Below are 22,370 nucleotides of genomic sequence, written 5' to 3'. Positions count from 1 at the left end.
TGAAGAATCACTACTGATAATCAGGATAGACATTGTTGCAGACTTTGCCCTCTTCAGAAATGTCGAGTCCTAGTTTTGTGCACAACAATGACTATCCGAACATTTTCAAAGTGTTATCAGAAAGAGAAGATCTGAACTCAGTTTTTGTTTTTGTTTTGTTTTTTTCATACTCAGCATTGCTATGAGGAATTATTAAAATTTTAAAAATTAATTAGGATAATTTATTATATTTCAAGCTTCCTTATCACTGTCTGTTCCCTAAGGGCACTGTATATCAATTCTTTCTTCTTTCATAATAGCATCTAAAATTAATAAAAAAAATCCTTAAACTGCCTGAAAACTAGTGACATGGAGGTGGATCCAAAATAGTTATACTGTAGTTATAACAAAATAGCTTGTTATAACTACAGTATATAAATAAATTAGGAGAGCCAAACCAGCCATGCACCTGGATCTGCAAAACATTGATTGTTTCAACTGTTTCTTTATCTTTAATGACACCAGAAGTACAGGAAACTAGCCCACAAAAAACATATATAACTTGAAAATGATGCACTGCCAGTTGATGAAATATACATCACCATGACATTTATAAGAACATTATTTTATAATGAGATATGGTGTGCTATAGATTCATATGCAACAATAAAGTACTTCCTCGTTAAACAAAAGAACATAGTCTTCTCCTCTTGTTTTAGACTCTACGGCCTTGGCAATAGAAGCCTTTGACTAAGTCAGAATCATCCTTCCGATTTAGTCTGCTGAGTTAATAGACTTACAAAATGGAAGTGGAAGATTTAAAACCTGTTAATGTAATAAATTTGAATGTAACATTCTTCAATATATTTAGGTGTAATGATCTCAATATGTGGATGTAAGGTACATTAGATTGAAAAGCTATACTCAAATTTTAAACATTGGCCTACCATTTAAAAGAAACAAGCAAACTGTTTTATTCAAGCCAGAAGAGAGGAACACGAACAGATTTACTGCATGAGTGACGATAACCCTAGAATTATTAGCTTGCTTGGCCTGTTTAAGATTGCTTTCTAAGCGACTCAGAAGCCTATGGCAGATATAAGTTAATCTGTAATCAGGTCACAAAGGAGGTTCGGCAAGCGAAGGCAGATTACGAGAAATCCTTGGCAAAAGATGCTAAGAAAAACAGCAAAGATTTCTTTACTTATATAAACTCTAAAAGGAAGGGGGTGAATCTGATTGGTCCACTTGACATCGATGGTTCGACTGTTGACGATCCTGCTCAGATAGCAAACAAACTGAATAAGTATTTTGCATCTACATTCACACATGAGGAGTTATTAAGGTTTGAAAATGGCAGAAGGTTATCAAATTGTAGCAGGGTGCTTAATGATCTTGTAATACCTGAGAGCAAAGTGGAAGAGAAATTGTTGAAGTTAAACGTAAGAAAAGCACCTGGGGTGGATGGGATCTATCAGTTATATTAAAGGAGGCGGCAAAGCAACTAAGCAAACCCTTAGCCATAATTATGAGAGCATCCTTGGACTCAGGGGAGGTTCCCATGGACTGGAGATGTGCAAATGTATCCCCAATTTGCAAAGGGGGATCGAAGGGTGACACGAGTAATTACAGACCAGTTAGTTTAACTTCTGTTCCGGGTAAAATAATGGAGTCGCTGGTTAAAGATGCATTGCAGGATCATCTAGACAAGACTGCAGCAATAATTCAGACACAGCAGGGGTTTGTTAAGGGAAAGTCTTGTCTGACAAATTTGATAGGATATTATGATGTGGTTACAAAGGAACTGGATGCAAAAAATAATTTTGATATCATATATTTGGATTTCACGAAAGCTTTTGACACTGTTGCGCATGGAAGACTATTGTACAAATTGGAGCAGAATGGTATTAAGGGTAAGTTGCTACAATGGATAAAAGGATGGTTAAGTGGGAGAAGACAGAGGGTAGTAATCAATGGGTGCTGCTCTTCTTGTACTAATGTTATTAGTGGAGTCCCACAGGGTTCGGTGTTAGGTCCACTGTTGTTTTGTATATTTATCAATGATATTGATGAAGGTATATCAGGCATAATGTCGAAGTTTGCAGATGATACAAAGGTTGGCAGGGTTGTTAATGACAGTAATGGCAGTGTGCTACTGCAACAGGATCTAGATAATTTGGGCAGATGGGCTAACAAGTGGCAACTGAAGTTTAACCTTGACAAATGCAAAGTACTGCATATGGGTAGAAGTAACCCCAGAGAAACGTACCAACTGTGTGGTACTACACTTAAGGTGGTAGAAAATGAAAAAGACCTGGGAGTAATTGTGCAGTCAGATATGAAGTTCTCAGAGCAATGTAGACAGGCTGCCAGGGCAGGTCATGGCGTTTTGTCAATGATATATAGGAATTTTGCTAGGAGGGAAAAGGAGGTGATTATCCCTCTGTATAAGGCAATGGTCAGGCCACGCCTTGAGTACTGCGTACAGGTCTGGAGGCCTCATTTTAGGAATGATGTAGATTTACTTGAGCGTGTACAGAGAAGGGCAACAAGATTGGTGAGGGGAATGAAAGGATCCTCTTACCAAGAGAGGCTTAAGTTCTGCAAATTGCAGTGGCTGGAGACTAGGCACCTGCGCGGTGATCTGATTGAGGTATATAAGGCCTTGAATGGGTTGAGCACGCTAAATTCTGATGGGATCCTTCCACTTGTTCAGATTACGAACCTAAGGGGGCATAAATTCAAATTAAGAAAAGACAGATGTAGAATAGATGTGCGGAAATTTGCCTTTAGCCAGCGGGTGGTTAATTGCTGGAACAAACTTCCATCTGTCATTGTGGAAGTTGATAGGTTGAATAAATTTAAGGAGGAACTGGACAGGCATTTGGAGGGAATGGTGTGATTTTTTTTTTTTTTTTGGCTGATGCTGCATAAGCTCATACATTTGCTTTCTTGCATCACATGCCACTACTACTACTACTACTACTTTCACCAGAGGTTTGCAATTCAGAAGTTCTTTCTTGTGAGGGGTTCATTAATTTGTTTCTTTTTCTTTCCTTTTTTTTTTTTTCCGCAGATTCTTTTGGATAATGATTTAAGTAAGATTTAGTGTAACTCACTAGTTGTAATTTTCAATTTGGTAACTCCGGAAATGGCTCTCACATGGCTTTTCTCACAATTTCTAGTCCCTTGTTTAAACAGACTTGTGAAAAGTTGCCCCTATTCTACTAGTCTAGCCACAAATTTACAGTGTACACACATGCTTCAAAATCTTTTTTACTTTAGTGACATTCATCAGCTGAAATTGTTTAAATCTATTTTTTCTTTTTAGTATTTCTTTATAAATAATAGTAAATGTCTACCAAATATTCATCGACTTTCACAGGAAGGCATGGAGCACAAATTAAAAAGATGACAAGTACAGTCTATTACTACCAAGTACTCATACTTTTTAAGCCTATCATAACTGACACATTATGAACACTAAATGCAAGACAGGTTTTTTAAAGGAACTCTTTCAGATGGTTCAGAAGAACATGCCCATTGTACCTGTGTAGAATCACCTTCCAATGCTGGCACTAAGAACAAGCTTCTTTCAAATTGATGTTGTTGTTTTTTTTTTATTATTACAAAAGGTCATCACAATGGGATATAGCTTGGAATCACTTTGATTACTGCATCTGTAGTAAACAAAACAATCAACAATGGTCCATTTTTAAAGTCACCTTTCTTCCCTCTCTATGCAATTTAACCAACAATACTTGTTACTAATTAATATACAACCATATTTTCCTGCCATTTCAATATCAGCAAACGTATTTCTGAATAACATATTTTTACAATCAGCACAACTCAGAGGAAGATTATGTTCTACAACAAAAGATGAAAATAAACATTTGGAAAGTATGTCATTATGGCAACTATGAAATACTACATTTAATTTTCATTTCCTTTTATGCACTACATGCTGTCCTTATATCTGTTTGTTTTTGTTTGAAAATGTCTGATTACATTATGTTTTTTGCCATTTGAAACTAAATAATCACAGACGCTTACAGCACACAACGCAACTGTGTTATCTTTTTCAGATTTTACAGTACATGGAAAATCTTGCATACAGGTCCTCTGAAATTTTACGTTGTATTTCTTTGGCATCTTACTGAAAGACATAATTAATTAGTTTTGCCCTACATATTATAAAATGATGAAATATCACAGACAACATTGCTATTAGCCTGCATTTCTATTTTGCAATGTAAATTAGCATATCTGAGGGGCAATTTATTAATGAAAAAAAGCAGAAATTCCCTAAATTTAGTAAAAGTTTTTTAGGGCTGAAAGCCTCAGACTGGAAAATTCACTAATTGAACAAGTTAGTGTATAGCACCATGTTAGTTTGTAGTAAATCACCATAGTAGAAATAATGGCATCGTTTTTGCTATTTCTCATATTGTGAATGCCTTCACAACAAGTTGCCTGGATACTGCATTGCGTTGAATAAGCAATGCTTCATGAGTGGAGAAGACTAGTGCTATTTACTCTTGGCAGATACCACCACCCAGATGGCACCGTTTCAAGGATTTTTGGCTTTCTGGTTAAAAGCAAGCTTCTGCACATCTATTCTGCAAATATTCTTCCTCAATTTGAATTTATGCCCCCTCATGTGGGTAGTTTGAGAGAAAGAATACCATCAGCATTGAGCTTGCACAATCCATTCCAAGCTTTAAACACCGCAACCAGATCGCTTCCCAGGTGCCTAGTCACCAGATGCTGCAATTTGCAGAACTGAGGCCTTTCTTGGTAGGAGCATCCCTTTGTTCCTCTCGTCAATCTTGTTACCCCTCTCTGTGCCCACTCCAGCAGTTCTACATCCTTCCAAAAATGAAGCCTCCAGACCTGTATGTAGTACTCAAGGTGTGGCCTTACCACTGCTTTATACAAAGAAATAATCACTTCCTTACCCTTGCTAGCAAAATTCCTGTATATCATTAACAAAATCCCATGTGGTGTCCTGGCACCGTGTCTGGACTGCTGACTGCACAGTTTCTCCCATGGTCTATTTCATTTTATATTGGCTCCTCCGTAGCCAGGTGGGAAGGAGCAGCAGTGCGTAGCACACGCTTCTTGATTAGACCAGGGTTCGAGCCCATCACCACCAAATACGGAGGATGCGGAAAGATCAGGGAATGACCACCTCATATCCCGGAGCAATATGGCCTTAGTTGCTAATGCTCCTAAAAAAAAAACCAAAACCAAACCAATCATTTTCTATTACTCTAAGTGTAGTACAGGTCGACCATCACTAATCCGGTTCCAAAGCTAATTCAGACATAATTTCCGCGAATGTAATTTCAAATTTCCCGGGTCGGCGCACCGACTGCAGGTAATGTTTTCGTGGCATTGGTTGTAGCATCAGCTGTTGGAGCAAACTCGTAAACACTGACAGGCCATTCCCACTTGTTTTTCTGCATTTATTATTATAACCTGGTCACATTTAGCCCTGCCATGATTCCAATGCATAAAGGAAGTGCCTCTCGTGGTGTAAAGCGCAAACACCGTACATTGTCCATAACGGATAAAGTTGAACTTCTGAAAAAACAAAAAACTCGACAGCGTTGTGTCCTGTGAGAAGTTTAACTCTGCTTAATTGTAAATTCCAGCAATTTCTCTCAGTTCCTCTTATTTTAGTAATTTTTTTTAGCCATTCCTTTTTAGATTTTTTTTTAATAACACATTTGTGTTTTTCAAAAAAACACAACACAATATGATGGATAATACAGCACGCTAACAAACTTGTTTTCACAAAATCTCTAATGATACTGACAAACTTATTGCGACGTTTCAGAGTTTATTTTATCACAATTAGTTTTATTGAAGCGTGCAATAAACTAATCACAAATGGCCTTCATATGTACGCCGTAATAGTGTCACACGTATGTGGTCGATATGGCTTCTCAAGAAATAAAGTAACTTACTGCACCACATCAGTCACATATAAGCAACATAAAAAAATACTTTTTTTTTTTGTTTATTTTATAAAACTTATTTTATGCTATTTAACTACACGAAATTCATTTGATAATTTGTGCTTGGTTAAACATTAAATATCTGAAAACCAGAAAATTCCAAAATCAACCTACAAGTCTCAAGGTTGCCAGAGTTGGAACTTTGCATATGAATTTATATATTTCACTTTGAAAATAAGAAAAATTAAAACAAAAATACCTGAAACACTGTGAGCAAGGCAATGGTAAATGTATTGAAATTCTCTGGTGGTGTGCCATCTTTAAAGTTGAAGCTGAGGTGGAAAGAAAATAAAAATTACAGTATTGGTAAGGTATGTTAATAAAACATATATAATACAGAAAAATAAAAGTGAAAACCATGACACTTATTACAATAAAGTGAATTAACATAAAACTTCACAAAATATTTAAGAAATAAAACAATAACTATAAAAAAATATCATGCTTATATTTCCCTACTACATTGTATGTAACAGTGCAATACAGACATGTCTACATATCTAATAACTGACAATTATAAAATTTTTGTAAAAGGCACAGAGTAATAAAAAAGTTCCTGTATCCCAATCTATCTTTCATGTACAGTAGTTCCTCAGTAACTTGAACATCAATAATTTTAATTTCTCAGTATCTTGAACTCAAACAATCTCATGTCAAAAGTGCAATAGGAATAAAGCTTTAAAATTCTGGTTAATTCAAATTCTGGTTTGCTTTTAATATTCTAGATTACAAAACATTTTTGTGAATCAGTTTTACAGGGAAAGGTTATCACAAAATGTTTTAGTGTTGTATCAGTTCAACTTCATATACAAATTCACAAGATATTCACCTACTCGCTCTCTCTCTCTCTCTTGCTGAATAACGTTAACAAACAATCTTCGATAAATTGAAACATGACATGTAACTTTTGGTCACAGTAATTTAGAATGAACTGTGAAAATGTTTCTAGGGCTACATAAAAATAAAAGTTAGAGTATATTCCACATATGTACAGGAGAACTTTACATGAATTTGTCATATGAATTGTTGCAACAAGCACGGCTGGTGCATTATCTGTTTAGCTTGTTATGTTTTTGCTTTTGAACCACACATATACACTTTAAAGTTTTATGCAGGTGATCCTGCATATGTGATCATAAAAGAGGAAACTAAGAATACTGTCAATTGAAGATAAAATAAAAGTCATGCAAGCTAAAAAAACGGCAAAAAGAAAACCCCCAAGGCAGAATGCACTGGTCCCACAGGAACTAGTAGTTGTTGGTGACTCTATTGTCAGGGGAAACAGGGAACATGCTTTATAAAAAGGATAGGTGGAACAGGACCAGGGTATGTCAGCCAGGGGCAAAGGTTGATGACGTTGTAGAGCAGATGTCATCTTTTAAGGGCACAAAAGGTGATATAGTTGTACATGTTGGCACTAATGATATCAAGAGTAGGAGACCGGCAGAATTACTTAAAAAGTACAGGTCACTGTTGAAAAAAAGCCGCGAATTAGGGTTGAATTTGAAAGTGTCTGCAATTCTGCCCAGACATGATAGGAGGGAGTATATGATGAGAGCCTTGTCAATCAATTCGGCCCTGGAAAGATTGTGCAAGGCTCAAGGGGTAGAATTTTTTTCAGCCTGGACTGTACTTGTTAATAGGAGAGATTGCTTCTACAGGGATGGGATACACTTAAATAGAAAAGGTGCAAGAATATTTGCTGATGCTATCAAGGCAGTGTTAGGTGGGTCAGAAAACTCCTAGATTGGGGGGGATACAAGGACTAATAGATTAACAGCAGCCACTGGCAGAGGTGAAAGTGATTCTTGAACTGCTTCTATTGGAATGAGCAGAAGCCTGGAAAACAAGATGCAGGGTATTTCAGAGACTGCTGGGAGTCATTGCAGTACAAGTAAACACATGGGTTGTGTTAGGGTAGCTAAGAAAAAGAACAGGTGCATGTACACTTAAGTGTACACCAATGCTAGGAGTTTGGTAAATAAATTTGATGAATTTGACGTATTGCTCAAAGCATCAAAGGCGGATATTGTTGGGATATCAGAGACGTGGTGTCACACAGATATAAGGAATGCAGAACTGGAATTTGAGGACAACATCTACAGAAAGGATAGACAGGATAGGAAGGGAGGAGGGGTTATGCTATTAATTAAGAAACACATAAAATCCAAGGAAATGAAGACAGTCGACATCGCTGGACAGTGCAGTGTGGAGTCAGTTTGGTGTAACATAAGCAATGGGAGATCAAAATTGGGAGTAGGAGTGTGCTATAGGCCTAATGACTCTGATCAGTATAATAAGAAACTGTACAGGGAAATAGAGTGGGCCAGTAAATCAGAGAGTCTTATAATGGGGGATTTTAATTTCAAAGATATTGGCTGGAATTTGTGGGTTGGTCACTCACACACTTGCAAGGTTTTTGTGGATTTATTGGATGATTGTTTTCTACATCAGAATGTTCGGAAGGCAACTAGGAGTAATTCTCTTGATTTGATTATCGGTAGTGATTCTTCATGCATTAAGAAACTGCAGATAGAGAAACCATAAGGTGGCAGTGATCACAGTGTGCTGAAGTGGGATTTACTCAAAGCGGTAACTACCATCAGGGGTAAACGAAAGGGTTATTGCTTTCATAAAGGTGACTACGATGGTCTGAGACAGTATTTAAATTCTCTACAGTGGGACCAACTGAAGATGTTACCAACAGCAAATTCAAAATGGGAAGCATTCAAAGAACTTATCTTGGAAGCTACTAGGCTTTACATACCAACTAAAATTTGTTCAAGGTTTAGGCCTAAATGGATGTCAGATGAACTAATGAGACTTTGTTTTTTTTTTTTTTTTTTTGGTAGTTGTTGGCGCATAGGCTTCTGTGGCCATAATGCACCTCCCAAGGTTTTTGCAGTACTTTGATCGAAGCCCGAGGCGGCAATCGAACCCGCGATCTTTGGGTTGCCAAGCAGGCACTTTACCCACCTGGCTAGCTCGGTTGGCACTAATGAGACATATAGCAGAGAAGAAAAATGCATGGGATACATATAAATTAACACGTGACACAGAAGCCTATGACAAATATAAGTTGATCTGTAACCAAGTTGCAAAGGAGGTTAGGCAAGCGAAGGCAGATTACGAGAAATCTTTGGCAAAGGATGCGAAGAAAAACAGCAAAGAGATCTTTACTTATGTAAACTCTAGAAGGAAGGGGATGAATCAGATTGGTCCACTTGATATCGATGGTTCAACTGTTGATGATCCTGCTCAGGTAGCTAACAAACTAAATGAATATTTTGCATCGACATTCACACATGAGGAGTTATTCAGCGAGGGGAATGCCAGAGGTGTATTCAACTCTGGCAGTAAGCTAGATAATCTTGAAATAACTGAGAGTAAAGTGGAGGGGAAATTGTTGAAGATAAACACAAGAAAGGCACCTAGCGTGGATGGAATGTATCCAGTTATATTAAAGGAGGCAGCAAAGGAAGTAAGCAAACCCTTAGCCATAATTATGAGAGCTTCCTTGGACTCAGTGGAGGTACCCTTAGACTGGAGATGTGCAAATGTGACCCCAATTCCCAAAGGAGGATCAAAAGCTGACACAAGTAATTATAGACCTGTGAGTTTAACTTCTGTTCCAGGAAAATTAATGGAAGCACTGGTTAAACAAGCACTGCAGGATCATCTAGACAAGACTTCAGTTATAGCTCAGACACAGCATGGTTTTGTTAAGGGCAGGTCTTGTCTGACCAATTTGATTGGATACTATGATGTAGTCACAAAAGAACTGGATGCAGGGAATAACTTTGATATTATATATTTGGATCTTAGAAAAGCTTTTGATACTGTTGCACATGGAAGACTGCTGCACAAATTGGAGCAGTGTGGCATTGGAGGCAAATTGCTGCTATGGATAAAGGTGTGGTTTAGTGGGGAGAAGGCAGAGAGTGGTAATCAATGGACACTGCTCATCGTGGACTAATTTTATTAGTGGAGTCCCTCAGGGTTCAGTGGTGGGTCCATTATTGTTTTCCGTATTTATAAATAATATTGATGATGGTATATCAAGCTTAATGTCCAAGTTTGCAGACGATACAAAGGTTGGCAGGGTTGTTCAGGACACTACTGACGCTATGCTGCTGCAACAGGATCTGGAAAGGTTCAGCAGATGGGCTGAGAGGTGGAAAATGAAGTTTAAACATTGATAAATGTAAAGTACTACATATGGGAAACAGCAACCCCAGAGCAGCTTACCAACTCTATGGTACTTCACTGACAGTGATATAGAATGAAAAGGACCTGGGGGTAATTGTGCAGGCAGATATGAAGTTCTCTGAGCAGTGCAGACGGGCTGCAAGAGTAGCTCATCAATGATATACAGGAATTTGTTTAGCAGGGATTAGGAGGTGATTATTCCCTTGTATAAGGCAATGGTCAGGCCACACCTTGAGTACTGTATACATGTCTGGAGGTCTCATTCTAAGAAGGATATAGAGCTGCTGGAACGAGTACAGAGAAGGCCAACAAGATTAGTGAATGGAACAAAGGGTTGCTGTCACGAAGAAAGGCTTAAGTTTTGCAAAGTACAGTGTGTGGAGAGTAGGCACTGGCAAGGTGATCTGATAGAGGTGCATAAAGCCTTGAATGGTTTGAGCATGCTCAATGCTGATGGGATTCTGCCTCTTGCTCAGAATAATCACCTGAGAGGGCATAAATTCAAATTGAGGAAAGACAGATGTAGGATAGATGTCCGGAAATTTGCCTTTAGCCAGCGTGTATTTGGTTGGTGGAACAGACTTCCATCCCTTTTTGTGGAAGTTGATAGCCTAAATAAATTTAAGGCTCAGCTGGACAGGTATTTCGAACAAACGGAGGGGTAAAGTGGAAGGTTTTTTTTTTTTTTTGGCTGATGCTGCATAAGCTTGCTTTCTTGCATCCTATGCCTCTACTAATGCTAATGTTAAAGTTTTATGCAGGATCACATAAAAGAGGAAACTAAGAATACTGTCAATTGAATAAAAGTCATGCAGGCTAAAAAAAAGGGTAAAAAGAAAAAGAAAGCAATACTTGTCATATCATACATAGAGTAAGGAACATTTATCTCTCCTTTCAGGTAGCAACATGAACAGAATGCAGACATTATCATTTGATTGAGAAATCGCTGAAGCTGCAGTGATATTCTGGTGTAAAAACCCTCTCTATGCAATGTGTTGCAAATCACATTTTTTTTTTTTTTTTTATGAAAACCCCAAACATGAGTGGTATTAGAACCTATAGTACTTAGTACCCTGCTTGGGTTATTATTATTATCAGCCATATTGTCATATGGTGCAAGGAAGCCTGAGGCTTATGCTGCACCAACCAAAAAAAAAAAAAATCCCGCATTACCAACAGAGAGAGAGAGAGAGTCTGAAGTAGAAGGGAATCACCAAGAAAGCAATAAAGAGACGAATAATGATCGGCGACTCCAAGTAGCCAGGTGGACAGGAGCAGCAGTGTGTAGCACACACTTCTTGATTAGACCGGGGTTCGAGCCCGTGACCACCAAATACGGAGGATGTGGAAAGGTCAGGGAATAACCACCGCATATCCCCGGAGCAATATGGCCTTAGTTGCTAATGATCCTAAAAACCAAATAACAACAACAACAAGAATGATGATATCCAGCTCAGAACTCAGGGTTTGCCAAGCCCATACTCAACAGATGTGAGTCCCTATGGGTTTTCATCAGTAAAGATCAATACAAAGTCTTTTATAGGATATTTTAAGATATTTAAAAGGCTATAAAAGTAAGCAAAACCTTAGTCATAATTATGAAAATTCCCTGTGGAATGAAAATGTGCAAATGTATTCCCAATTTACAAAGGGGGATCAAAGGTGTCATGAGCATTTACAGATTTGTTAGCTAATCTTTTGATCCAGAGAAAATAATGGAGTCCCTGATTAAAGACGATGCAGAACATCTAGACATGAGTGTACTTATACTTCAATCACAGCATGAGTTCGTTAAGGGAAGATCTTGTCTCATGCATTTGTTTGGATACTATGATGTAGTGGCATAGTTATGAGATTAAAAAAATTATTTTGATATCATATACTTGGATTCAAGAAAGCTTGTGTTAATGATTCTCATAAAAGACTGCTATACAATTTGGAGCAGTGTGGCAGTAAAGTCAAGTCACTGCTATGGATAAAGGGACAGTGAGTGGGAGAATACAGAGTGATTGTTAATGAACACTGCTCTTCATGGCCTAATGTTATTAGTGGATATTCACAGGGTTTGGTGCTCGGCCCATATGTTGTTTTCTATATTTATAAATGATATTGATGAAGGCATATAAGGCTTAATGTCTAAGCTTGAAGATAATAAAATGGTTACCAAGGTGATTTACAACAGCAAAAAAGTTATGCTGCTCCAGCTAGATCTAGAAAAATTAGGCAGACAGGCTGAGAAATGGTAACTGAAGCTTAACATTGCCAAATTCAAGGCACTACAGATGGATAGTAGTAATCCCAGAGTAATGTACCAACGGTGTACTACACTCGGGGTAGTAGAAAATGAAAAGGAACTGGGAGTAACTGTGTAGTCAGATGAGTTCTCTGAGGGGTGCAGGCAGGCTACTACGGTAATTCATGGGGTTTTTTCAACGATATACAGGAATTTTGCTAGCAGGGATAAGGATGTAATTACCCCTGACCATTGCCTTATTGTATAAGGCAATGAATGGTCAGGCTATGTCTTGAGTACTGCAAACAGGGGATAAACAGAGGTGATCTGATTGAGGTGTATAAGGCCTTGAATGGTTTGAGCAGGCTCAATGCTGATGGGATTCTTCTGTTTACTCAGATTAAGAACCTGAGGAGGCATAGATTCAAATTGAGGAAAGACAGTGGTAGAATAGATGTGCAGAAGTTTGCCTTTAGCCAGCAGGTAGTTGATTGCTGGAACAGACTTCCATCTGTTGTTATGGAAGTTGATAGCTTAAATAAATTTAAGGCTGACTAGACAATCATTTGGGATGACCGGAAAATGGGTAAAATGGGAAGGGTTTTTTTTTTTTTTTTTTTTTGCTGATGCTGTATAAGCTTGCTTTCTTGCATCATATGCCTCAACTAATGCTAATGCTAAGGGCTGAAGGCCTCATTTTAGGAAGAATGTAGGGCTGATGAAAAGGGTACAGAGAAGGACACTGAGATTGGTGAGGGGAACAAAACTGAAGTCTTTCTTGGCAAGAAAGGTTTCAGTTTGAAAATTGTAGCATCTGGAAACTAGACACCTGTGAGGTGATCTGATTGATGTGTTTAAGGCTTTGAATGGTTTGAGCAAATGCTGATGGGATTCTTCCTTTTGCAGGATGATTGCAGGATAGTTGTGCAGGATGGTTGCAGGATAGTTGTGCAGGATGGTTGCAGGATAGTTGCAGGATAGTTGTGCAGGATGGTTGCAGGATAGTTGTGCAGGATGGTTGCAGGATAGTTGTGCAGAAGTTTTCCTTCAGCTAATGGGTGCTTGATTTCTGGAACAAGCATTAATCCATTGTGGAAGTGGATAGCTTGAATAAATTCAAGGAAGAACTAGACAAACTATTGGAGGGGATGGATTAGTGAAATAGACTTTATTTTTGGCTGATGCTGTATAAGCTTGATTTCATGCATCATCTGCTATTACTAATATACACACCATACACAACTGATTTTTACCTCCCCTACACCTCTTAAAAGTACATGGCCAAAATGAATGGCCCTCTAGGTACCTTCGATCACAAATTGGAGATGATCTAATCCCCAATGGAACCTTTCTTTCATTGCCATTATCAGCTTCATGTTATTTGGCATTACATGAGTGCAAATTCAGATGATTTTTGAGATTTCTATTCTTCTTTTCCTTGGTTGGATTATTCTTTTAAATCTTCTGATATGAATGCTTGCTCAGATTGTGTCAGTGAAATTGTTCTTGTAGGAATGAAATCCTTAAATTCTCATCATTTATCTAAACCTTAGTTTTCCAATAAATGTGTTAAGACTGCTTAAGGTAAGAATGCTGTAGATTGCAATCAAATTCCATCGAACTCTCCAGGTTCATTTTTGGTTGACATAAAAGCTCAGAATAAATATGAAACAGTTATTCATTAATCCAACAAAATTTTTAACAGGGTAAGAATAGAAAGCTTCTTTCATATCCAAATGGTAAATGAGAGTCCCTTTCCAAGGCTATTGGCCACAACTATTGTCAATCTATACTCTCTCTCTCTCTCTCTCCTCTTAGAAAACCTGATGGTTCTATTGCGGCGTTAGCTAAAGATAAAGCCAACTTAGTAGCCTACTTTTCTTATAAAACTTGTATTGATGATTTTGATAGACCACCTCCTACCATTCCCAGTACACCCCACTCCATACTTCGGTGGCCTACCATCAAAAGGATGTCAAAAGAATTTTGAAGAATCTTGATACCAAGAAAGCTCCAGGCCCTGATGGCATTTCTCCACTTGTTCTCAAAACCAGTGCTCCTAATCTTGCACCTGTTCTGTGTTACCTTTTCACACTTATTCCACTGATGTGTCTTCTTCTGTTTGGAAATTTGCCCATATCCAGCCAGTTCCTCAAAAGGATTACAAATCTTTCCGCCCAGTTATCATTCCACTGCACTTACCTCCACTCTTTTTAAAGTAATGGAGAAATCAATTAACTGCCAACTGCTTAAATATCTTGAAAACATCCATCTGATCAATGAGTGCCAATCTGGATTCAATCACTGTTGATCTGCTGGTTATATATTGTCTTATGTTACCTATCTATGCATAAATTCAATGGGAAAGTTTGATGAATCTCAAGCAATTACTCTTGACATTTCTAGATTTCTAATGATCATGTTTGTCATTTACAAGCACTCATTTTATGGAGTTCCGGCTGTTTTGTAATTTTGTATCCAGTTTTCACTCTGACTGCTCTGTACAGTGATGGTAGATGGCTCTCTGCCTTCTAATTTCTTCACTAATTTTGGTATTTCCCAAGGTTTAGTTCTTTCACTCACTCTTTTCATTTTGTATATTAATGAGCTTCTTCCACTGAATGGAAATCCTATCCATAGTTTTGCTGATAGCACATTGCATTCCACCTTCCAGTTTGATAAACTTTTCCTGCACAAAAAGCTTCAACTTCTTCAATATCCACCACCAGTACCTTAAATGCTGATTGCCAAGTAATTCTTCAATGAGGCAAAGATAACTTAGTTAATTTCAATCCTTCTAAAACTCCATCTGTCTTATATCTCACAATAAAGAATCCACTTCTATGGTTATCTTCGATGTTACTCAGATTTCTAGACAAGATCACATATCTCTATTCGGGATTAACTTGATTTCTAATCTCTCTCTCTCAGTATAAGCACATCACAAATGCTGCTTCCTCTGCATCTAAAAAACTAGGTTTTCTTTTCACTCTCAGCATTACTTTCTTCTAAACAACTATTCATTCTGTACAAACCTCAAATCTAATCTACTATGGAATATTGTTGCCACATCTTTGGTGGTGCTCCCAATATGTTTCTCATGCTTTTAGACTCATTTAAAAGCAGGCAGTCAGGTTAGTTAATGACCCATCTCTAACAATGTCTCTCCACTCTTCTTATAGACATTCTGTTTCTGCTGCATGCCTTTTCTATAAATACTTCCATGGGCACTGCTCTTTGTATTGACATATATAATTCCCCACTGTCTTCCAAACTAGTCCAAATATATGTTTCAAACAGTCAGCTCCATTTACTATCCAACTTCAAACTCACAAGTCAACATTTCTCCTTCATCATTTATCCTTTAAACTTCTGTTTTTTGGAACAACCTTTAAACCACATGTATTTTCTGAAAATAACAAACTACATAAATTCCAGTATAATGTCAACAATTATATTCAGTTTTCTCAGTCTTCAACTAGTGCAGTATAGAAAGTACTATAGGTTTTAATACTTTTCATTTCTGGGGATTTTGTTAAAAAAAAATCCTCCTTCGATAACAAAACAATTAATGAGGTAGAATCGAAGGTTAATCTAATAATGACGAAAAATTAAAATGAACACTGATTTCACTTTAATATCTGTCTCAATTTTTAAATTTATGTCAATCTGGTGACTTACCACACATAATCCCAAAAATGGTTAAGATGAATGAGAATAACAACTCTCTCAAGGAAAGAAAAATATACTGCAAGAAAGTGATACTTAAGTGTGTACATTTACATATGATTTCCTTGGACGGCAGATGAATTGAAGAATTGAGGATGGTCTTTCCATCCAATAGGATGCAAAGACCCTTGAAGTCATTTACTAGGATATGCGAATAGCAAGCAAAGAGTACACGAGTACAAAAAATACTCCCTTGAATTAGGAGATTATAAGTGCCAGGATGCAGAATTTTGAGCTCATGGAAACAGATAAGTTTTTAGAAATTTTTACCATCTTTTTGATTAATTAAGATATTAAATTGTGTTTTATAAATTTCATGTGTTTCAGAAATATTGTATGCCATGACGGCTCATAGTTGGCAGAAAGACTGTATTCACTATAGTGCCACTTACTACCTGTATTCTCTCTCTCTCTCTCTCTCTCTCTCTCTCTCTCTCTCTCTCTCTCTCTCTCTCTCTCTCTCTCAGAGCTCAGTGACTAGCACAGAGAGAAAAAGAGAGAGAATATGGGTAATCAAGAGAATCTCAGTGACAAGCAGAGAGAACACTCTGTGTGTATGTGTGTGTGTGTGTGTGTGTGTGTGTGTTACCAAGATCCAAGAGAAAGCACCATCATGGCATGATTGATGTCATGTGACCAACTTGCAAAGGCTAGGTGCAGTCTAGGTAGTTTCCTTGGCATAAGAGTCAGGTGATTCTCCCAAATGATCATGTGACATCACATTATCAGTTAGGAGGAGCTCTGCTTGTCAAATGCTTCATCACAACACGTCTTCAAAAAATCCATGACAGGGGTACCCGCTTGTCAAGATTACGCAATTTATTAATCTTATAAACTTTCATCGTTAATCAATTAAATTGCATCTAAATGGAAATCGTGCCCCAGACTAGGGCAGCAAATCAATGGACACAGATTAGCGTGAATGTTGTGTCTCGGGGGAGAACAGAAGTGGGCAATTCTCCAATGCATCACAGCCTAAAAAAATGGGAAACTTGTGAAATTATTGCAGACCTTTCTGGAACAGGACATGAACCAGCCAAGAAGGATGTATTTAGGTACCAAGAAGGATGTGAAAAACTTAGGTGTCAACTCAGCATTCTGATGGATGTTTATGAGAGTTTGAACAGTAGTGTAGATGCCCTCGAAGGAATTAAAATGGGAGGGCTCATCAAGCTCTCAGCTGCCCAACTTAACTCTTGTGCATCAGACCAACAGCAGCAAAGACTGTTTTCACAGGGATGAGATACACTTGAATAAAAGGGATGCAAGAATAGTTGCTGATGCTATTGAGGCACTGATAAGTGGGTCGGTAAACAGCTAGCTTAGGGGGGAAATACACAGACTAATAGTTTAACTAGAGCCACAAGCAGAGGTGAAAGGGATTCTTGCATTGCCACTATTGGTACATGCAACAGCCTGGAAAGAAAGGTGTCTGGTATTTCAGGCCCTGCTGTGGGTTACTATTAGCATTAGTATTTAGCATTAGTAGAGGCATATGCTGCAAGAAAGCAAGCTTATGCAGCATCAGCCAAAAAAAAAAAAAAAAAAAAAACTGCTCCCATTTCAACCCTCCCTTCATTCCAAATACCTGTCCAGCTCAGCCTTAAATGTATTTAAGCTATCAACTTCCATAACAAAGGATGGAAGTCTGTTCCACCAACCAACTACCCGTTGACTAAAGGCAAACTTAAGCACATCTATCCTACATCTGTCTTTCCTCAATTTGAATTTATGCCCTCTCAAGTGATTATTCTGAGCAAGAGGAAGAATCCCATCAGCACTGAGCATGCTCAAACCATTCAAGGCTTTGTACACCTCAATCAGATCATCTCGCAGGTGCCTAGTCTCCAGACACTATAATTTGCAAAACATAAGCCTTTCTTTGTAAGAGCAACCCTTGGTTCCATTCACTAATCTTGTTGCCCTTCTCTGTACTCATTCCAATGGCTCTACATCCTTCTGAAAATGAGGCTTCCAGACCTGTATACAGTACTCAAGGTGTGGCTTGACTATTGCCTTATACAAGGGAATAATCACCTCCTTATCCCTGCTAGAAAAATTGCTGCATATCATTGACAAGACACTATGAGCTACTCTTGCAGACCGTCTGCACTGCTCAGAAAACTTCATATCTGCCTACACAATTACACCCAGGTCCTTCTCATTTTCAACACTGTCAGTGTAGTACCTGAAAAAAACTCACATGGTTCTGCTCAAAGGGAAGCTCAGTGAAAGAAGAAGGCCAACTGCAAAAATATTTGGTACGATGATAGCATATGTCCCCTTGGTCAAGTGCCTAGGAGTTTATGTGGGTGAAAGGATGTCCTTTTTGCCTCATGTGCAGAAATTAAGAGATAAAGTGAGGATGATTTATTTAAAAATTAGGAAAGTCACAAGGGTAGAATGGGGAGTGAAAAGTAAGTCCTTAGACCTCCTCTATAAATGTATATTTCTACCAATTGTGACATATGCATGTGGGGCTTGGGGACATAGAGTGACTAGCATTAGCATTAGCATTAGTAGAGGCATTTGATGCAAGAAAGCAAGCTTATGCAGCATCAGCCAAAAAAAAAAAAAAAAAAAAATCCCACTTCCACTTCACCCCTCTGTTCGTTCAAAATACCTGTCCAGCTGAGCCTTAAACTTATTTAGGCTATCAACCTCCACCACAAGGGATGGCAGTCTGTTCCACCAACCAACCACCCGCTGGCTAAAGGCAAATTTCCGCACGTCTATCCTACATCTGTCTTTCCTCAATTTGAATTTATGCCCTCTCAGGTGAATTTTCTGAGCTAGAGGAAGAATCCCATCAGCATTGAGCATGCTTAAACCATTCAAGGCTTTATACACCTCTATCAGATCACCTCGCTGGTGCCTAGTCTCCAGACACTGTAATTTGCAAAACTTAAGCCTTTCTTCATAAGAGCACCCCTTTGTTCCATTCACTAATCTTGTTGCCCTTCTCTGTACTCATTCCAGCAGTAATAGCCACATTAAAAGAAGTCTTATTTCAGCACAGAGATTTGCCCTTCTGGCGGTGATGCAGTCCTGCAGAACAATTTCAAATGATGCTCTGCAAGTTATTGCAGGAAAGGAACCAGTGGATCTGATTATACTTAAAAGGACAATGGAATGTGCGATTAAGAATAATAAGAGAATAGAACTTATGTGAATAAAATCTTGTAGAAAAGAGGGAAGAGAGTGTGGAAGACACGATTTGAAAGTAGAAAAGAAAAGGTTGCAGCAAGATATAGATTGTATATGGCAGGAAAGATGGAACGGTTCTGCTAAGGGGCATGTTACCTTTGCCTTTCTGCCTGGGGTGAAAACTATGAAAGAGATTTCATCTTGGTCTGGTCTAGGAATGTTCCAAACAATGTTAATAACTGGACATGGGTTAAAGAAAAGACAGGTAGACCTTGGTGTAGAAGAAAATCCAATGTGTATTTGTGGGATGGTGGAGGATACAGAGCATATTTTACGGCAGTGTGTAAGATATGATATGCCAAGGATTATATTAACTAGGCAGATTGGTTCCGACTCATACACCTGGAGTGACTTGTTTAAGTAGAGAGAATGGGATGAAGCTTTTGCTGCGTTCGCTAGAGAAGTAAACAGGATTAAATAATTGTAAAAGTTTGTATATATGTAAATGGTGTTTTTATGAAGTTGAGATTTAGTTGGAATTGGAATTTATTGATCTTATAGTTTATAGTTATATAAAAAGGAAATGTTGAAAAACAAAAAAAAAAAAAAAAAAAAAAGTCTAAAATATAGAAATATATTGATGAATTTTATTCTTTAGAGTTTTATATTGATTTTAGAGTTTTTAGTTGTATAAAAGAAAATGTTGTAAAAAGTATAAAATACAAAAATATATTGATGAATTTTAAATGTTTAGAGTTTTAATTTGGCTGGAACAAGAATCACAATTTATAGAAGTTTCCCTTTGAAGTTTAAAGTTTAATTGAGCTCAAGATAGTTGATATCCACCTCTTCGAGGCAGGGGCAGTAACGTATCTTCAACGTTTGATTTCTCTTTTTTTTTTTTTTTTTTTTGTGATTTGGTAGTTGTTGGCGCATCGGCTTCTGTGGCCATATTGCACCTCCCAAGGTTTTTGCAGTACTTTGATCCAAGCCCGAGGCGGGAATCGAACCCGCGACCTTTGGGTTGCCAGGCAGGTACTTTACCCACTCGGCTAGCCCGGTCGGCTTGATTTCTCATACGGAGGATATGATTAAGGATCAAACGACTAAAATTGATAGGATAGAGGAATAAAGCAAGGATGAGCTTATTGTTCAGGAAGCACAGGTACAAGTAGTTGTTAGGACAGTTATGATGATGTCAGTGTAATACCACAGAGTTGATACGTAACTCTGAGGTTACTGCTTCCCATATGTAGTACTTTACATTTGTCAATGTTAAACTTCATTTGCCAGCTCTCAGCTCATCTGCTCAACTTTTCTAGATACTGTTGCAGCAGCGTACTGTCATTAGTGTCCTTAACAACCGTGCCAACCTTCATATCATCTGCAAACTTGGACATTAAGCTTGATATACCATCATCCATATCATTTATAAATACAGAAAACAACAATGGACCCAACACTGAACCTTGAGGGACTCTACTAATAATGTTAGTCCACGATGAGCAGTGTCCATTGATTACCACTCTCTGTCTTCTCCCACTCAACCATCCCTTTATCCATAGCAGCAATTTGCCTCCAATGCCACCTGCTCCAATTTGTTCAGCAGTCTTCCATGTGCAATAGTATCAAAAGCCTTTCTAAGATCCAAATATATGATATCAAATTTATTCCCTGCATCCAGTTCCTTTGTGGCCACATCATAGTACCCAAACAAATTGGTCAGACAAGACTTTCCCTTAACAAAACCATGCTGTTTCTGAGCTATAACTGAAGTCTTGTCTAGATGATTCTGCAGTGCTTCTTTAACCAGTGCCTCCATTAATTTTCCAGGAACAGAAGTTAAACTAACAGGTCTATAATTACTTGTGTCACCCTTTGATCATCCTTTGTGAATTGGGGTTACATTTGCACATCTCCAGTATACGGGTACCTCCCCTGAGTCCAAAGAAGCTCTCATAATTATTGCTAAGGGTTTGCTTAGTTCCTTTGCTGCCTCCTTTAATATAACTGGATAGATCCCATCCACCACGGGTACCTTTTTTATGTTTAAATTCACCAATTTCTCCTCCACTTTGCTCTCAGTTATTACAAAATCGTCTAGATCATTGCCTGAGTTTAACTCACCTCTGGCATTCCCATCCCTGAATAACTCCTCATGGTTGAATGTAGATGCAAAATACTCATTTAGTATGTTAGCCACTGAGCAGGATCATCAAAAATAGTGGACCAATCTGATTCATCCCTTTCATTCTAGAGTTTACATAGGTAAAGAACTCTTTGTTGTTTTTCTTTGCATCCTTTGCCAAAGATTTCTCATAATCTTCCGTTGCCTGCCTAATCCACTTTGTGACTTGGTTACAGACCAAGTCACAAAGTGGATTAGGCAGGCATCTATCACAGGCTTCCATGTCAGACATTAATTTATATGTATCCCATGCATTTTTCTTCTCTGCCATGTCTCATTAGTTCATCTGACATCCATTTAGGCCTAAATCTTGAACAATATTTCTTAATTGGTATGTAAAGCCTAGTAGCTTCCAAGATAAATTCTTTGAATGCTTCCCATTTTGAATTTGCTGTTGGTAACATCATCAGTTGGTCCCACCATATAGAATTTAAATATTGTCTCAGACCACCGTAGTCGCCTTTATGAAAGCAAAAATCCTTCCATTTACCCCTGATGGTAGTTACCTCTTTGAGTAAATCCCACTTCAGCACACTGTGATCACTACCACCTAGTGGTTCCTTTATCTGCAGATTCTTAATGCATGAAGAATCACTACTGATAATCAGATCAAGAGTATTACTCACTCTAGTTGCCTCCCGTACATGCTGATGTAGAAAATAATCATCCAATAAATCCAATAAATAAATCATCCAATCATCCGTTTACCCCTGATGGTAGTTACCTCTTTGAGTAAATCACACTTCAGCACACTGTGATCACTGCCACCTAGTGGTTCATTTATCTGCAGATTCTTAATGCATGAAGAATGACTGCTGATAATCAAATCAAGAGTATTCTTCCCTCTAGTTGCCTCCTG

General features: G+C 38.0%; 1 protein-coding gene across 1 annotated transcript in view; it reads right to left on the bottom strand.

The window, feature by feature from the left end:
* LOC150087800 (voltage-dependent calcium channel type A subunit alpha-1-like) overlaps positions 1-22,370 on the bottom strand; it is a 1,442,149-nt gene that overhangs the window by 1,176,650 nt on the left and 243,129 nt on the right. Inside the window, exon 12 of the mRNA XM_090369204.1 lies at positions 6,205-6,277. Coding sequence (XP_090225330.1) covers positions 6,205-6,277 — 73 coding nt within the window. The remainder of the gene's footprint in view (positions 1-6,204; positions 6,278-22,370) is intronic.

The sequence above is a fragment of the Mastigoproctus giganteus genome, chromosome 3, assembly GCF_048544385.1.
Source record: "Mastigoproctus giganteus isolate SK-2022 chromosome 3, ASM4854438v1, whole genome shotgun sequence".
Taxonomy (NCBI): Eukaryota; Metazoa; Arthropoda; class Arachnida; order Uropygi; family Thelyphonidae; genus Mastigoproctus; species Mastigoproctus giganteus.
The sequence above is the reverse complement of the archived record's forward strand: the minus strand, read 5'-3'. Positions and strand labels throughout refer to the sequence as shown.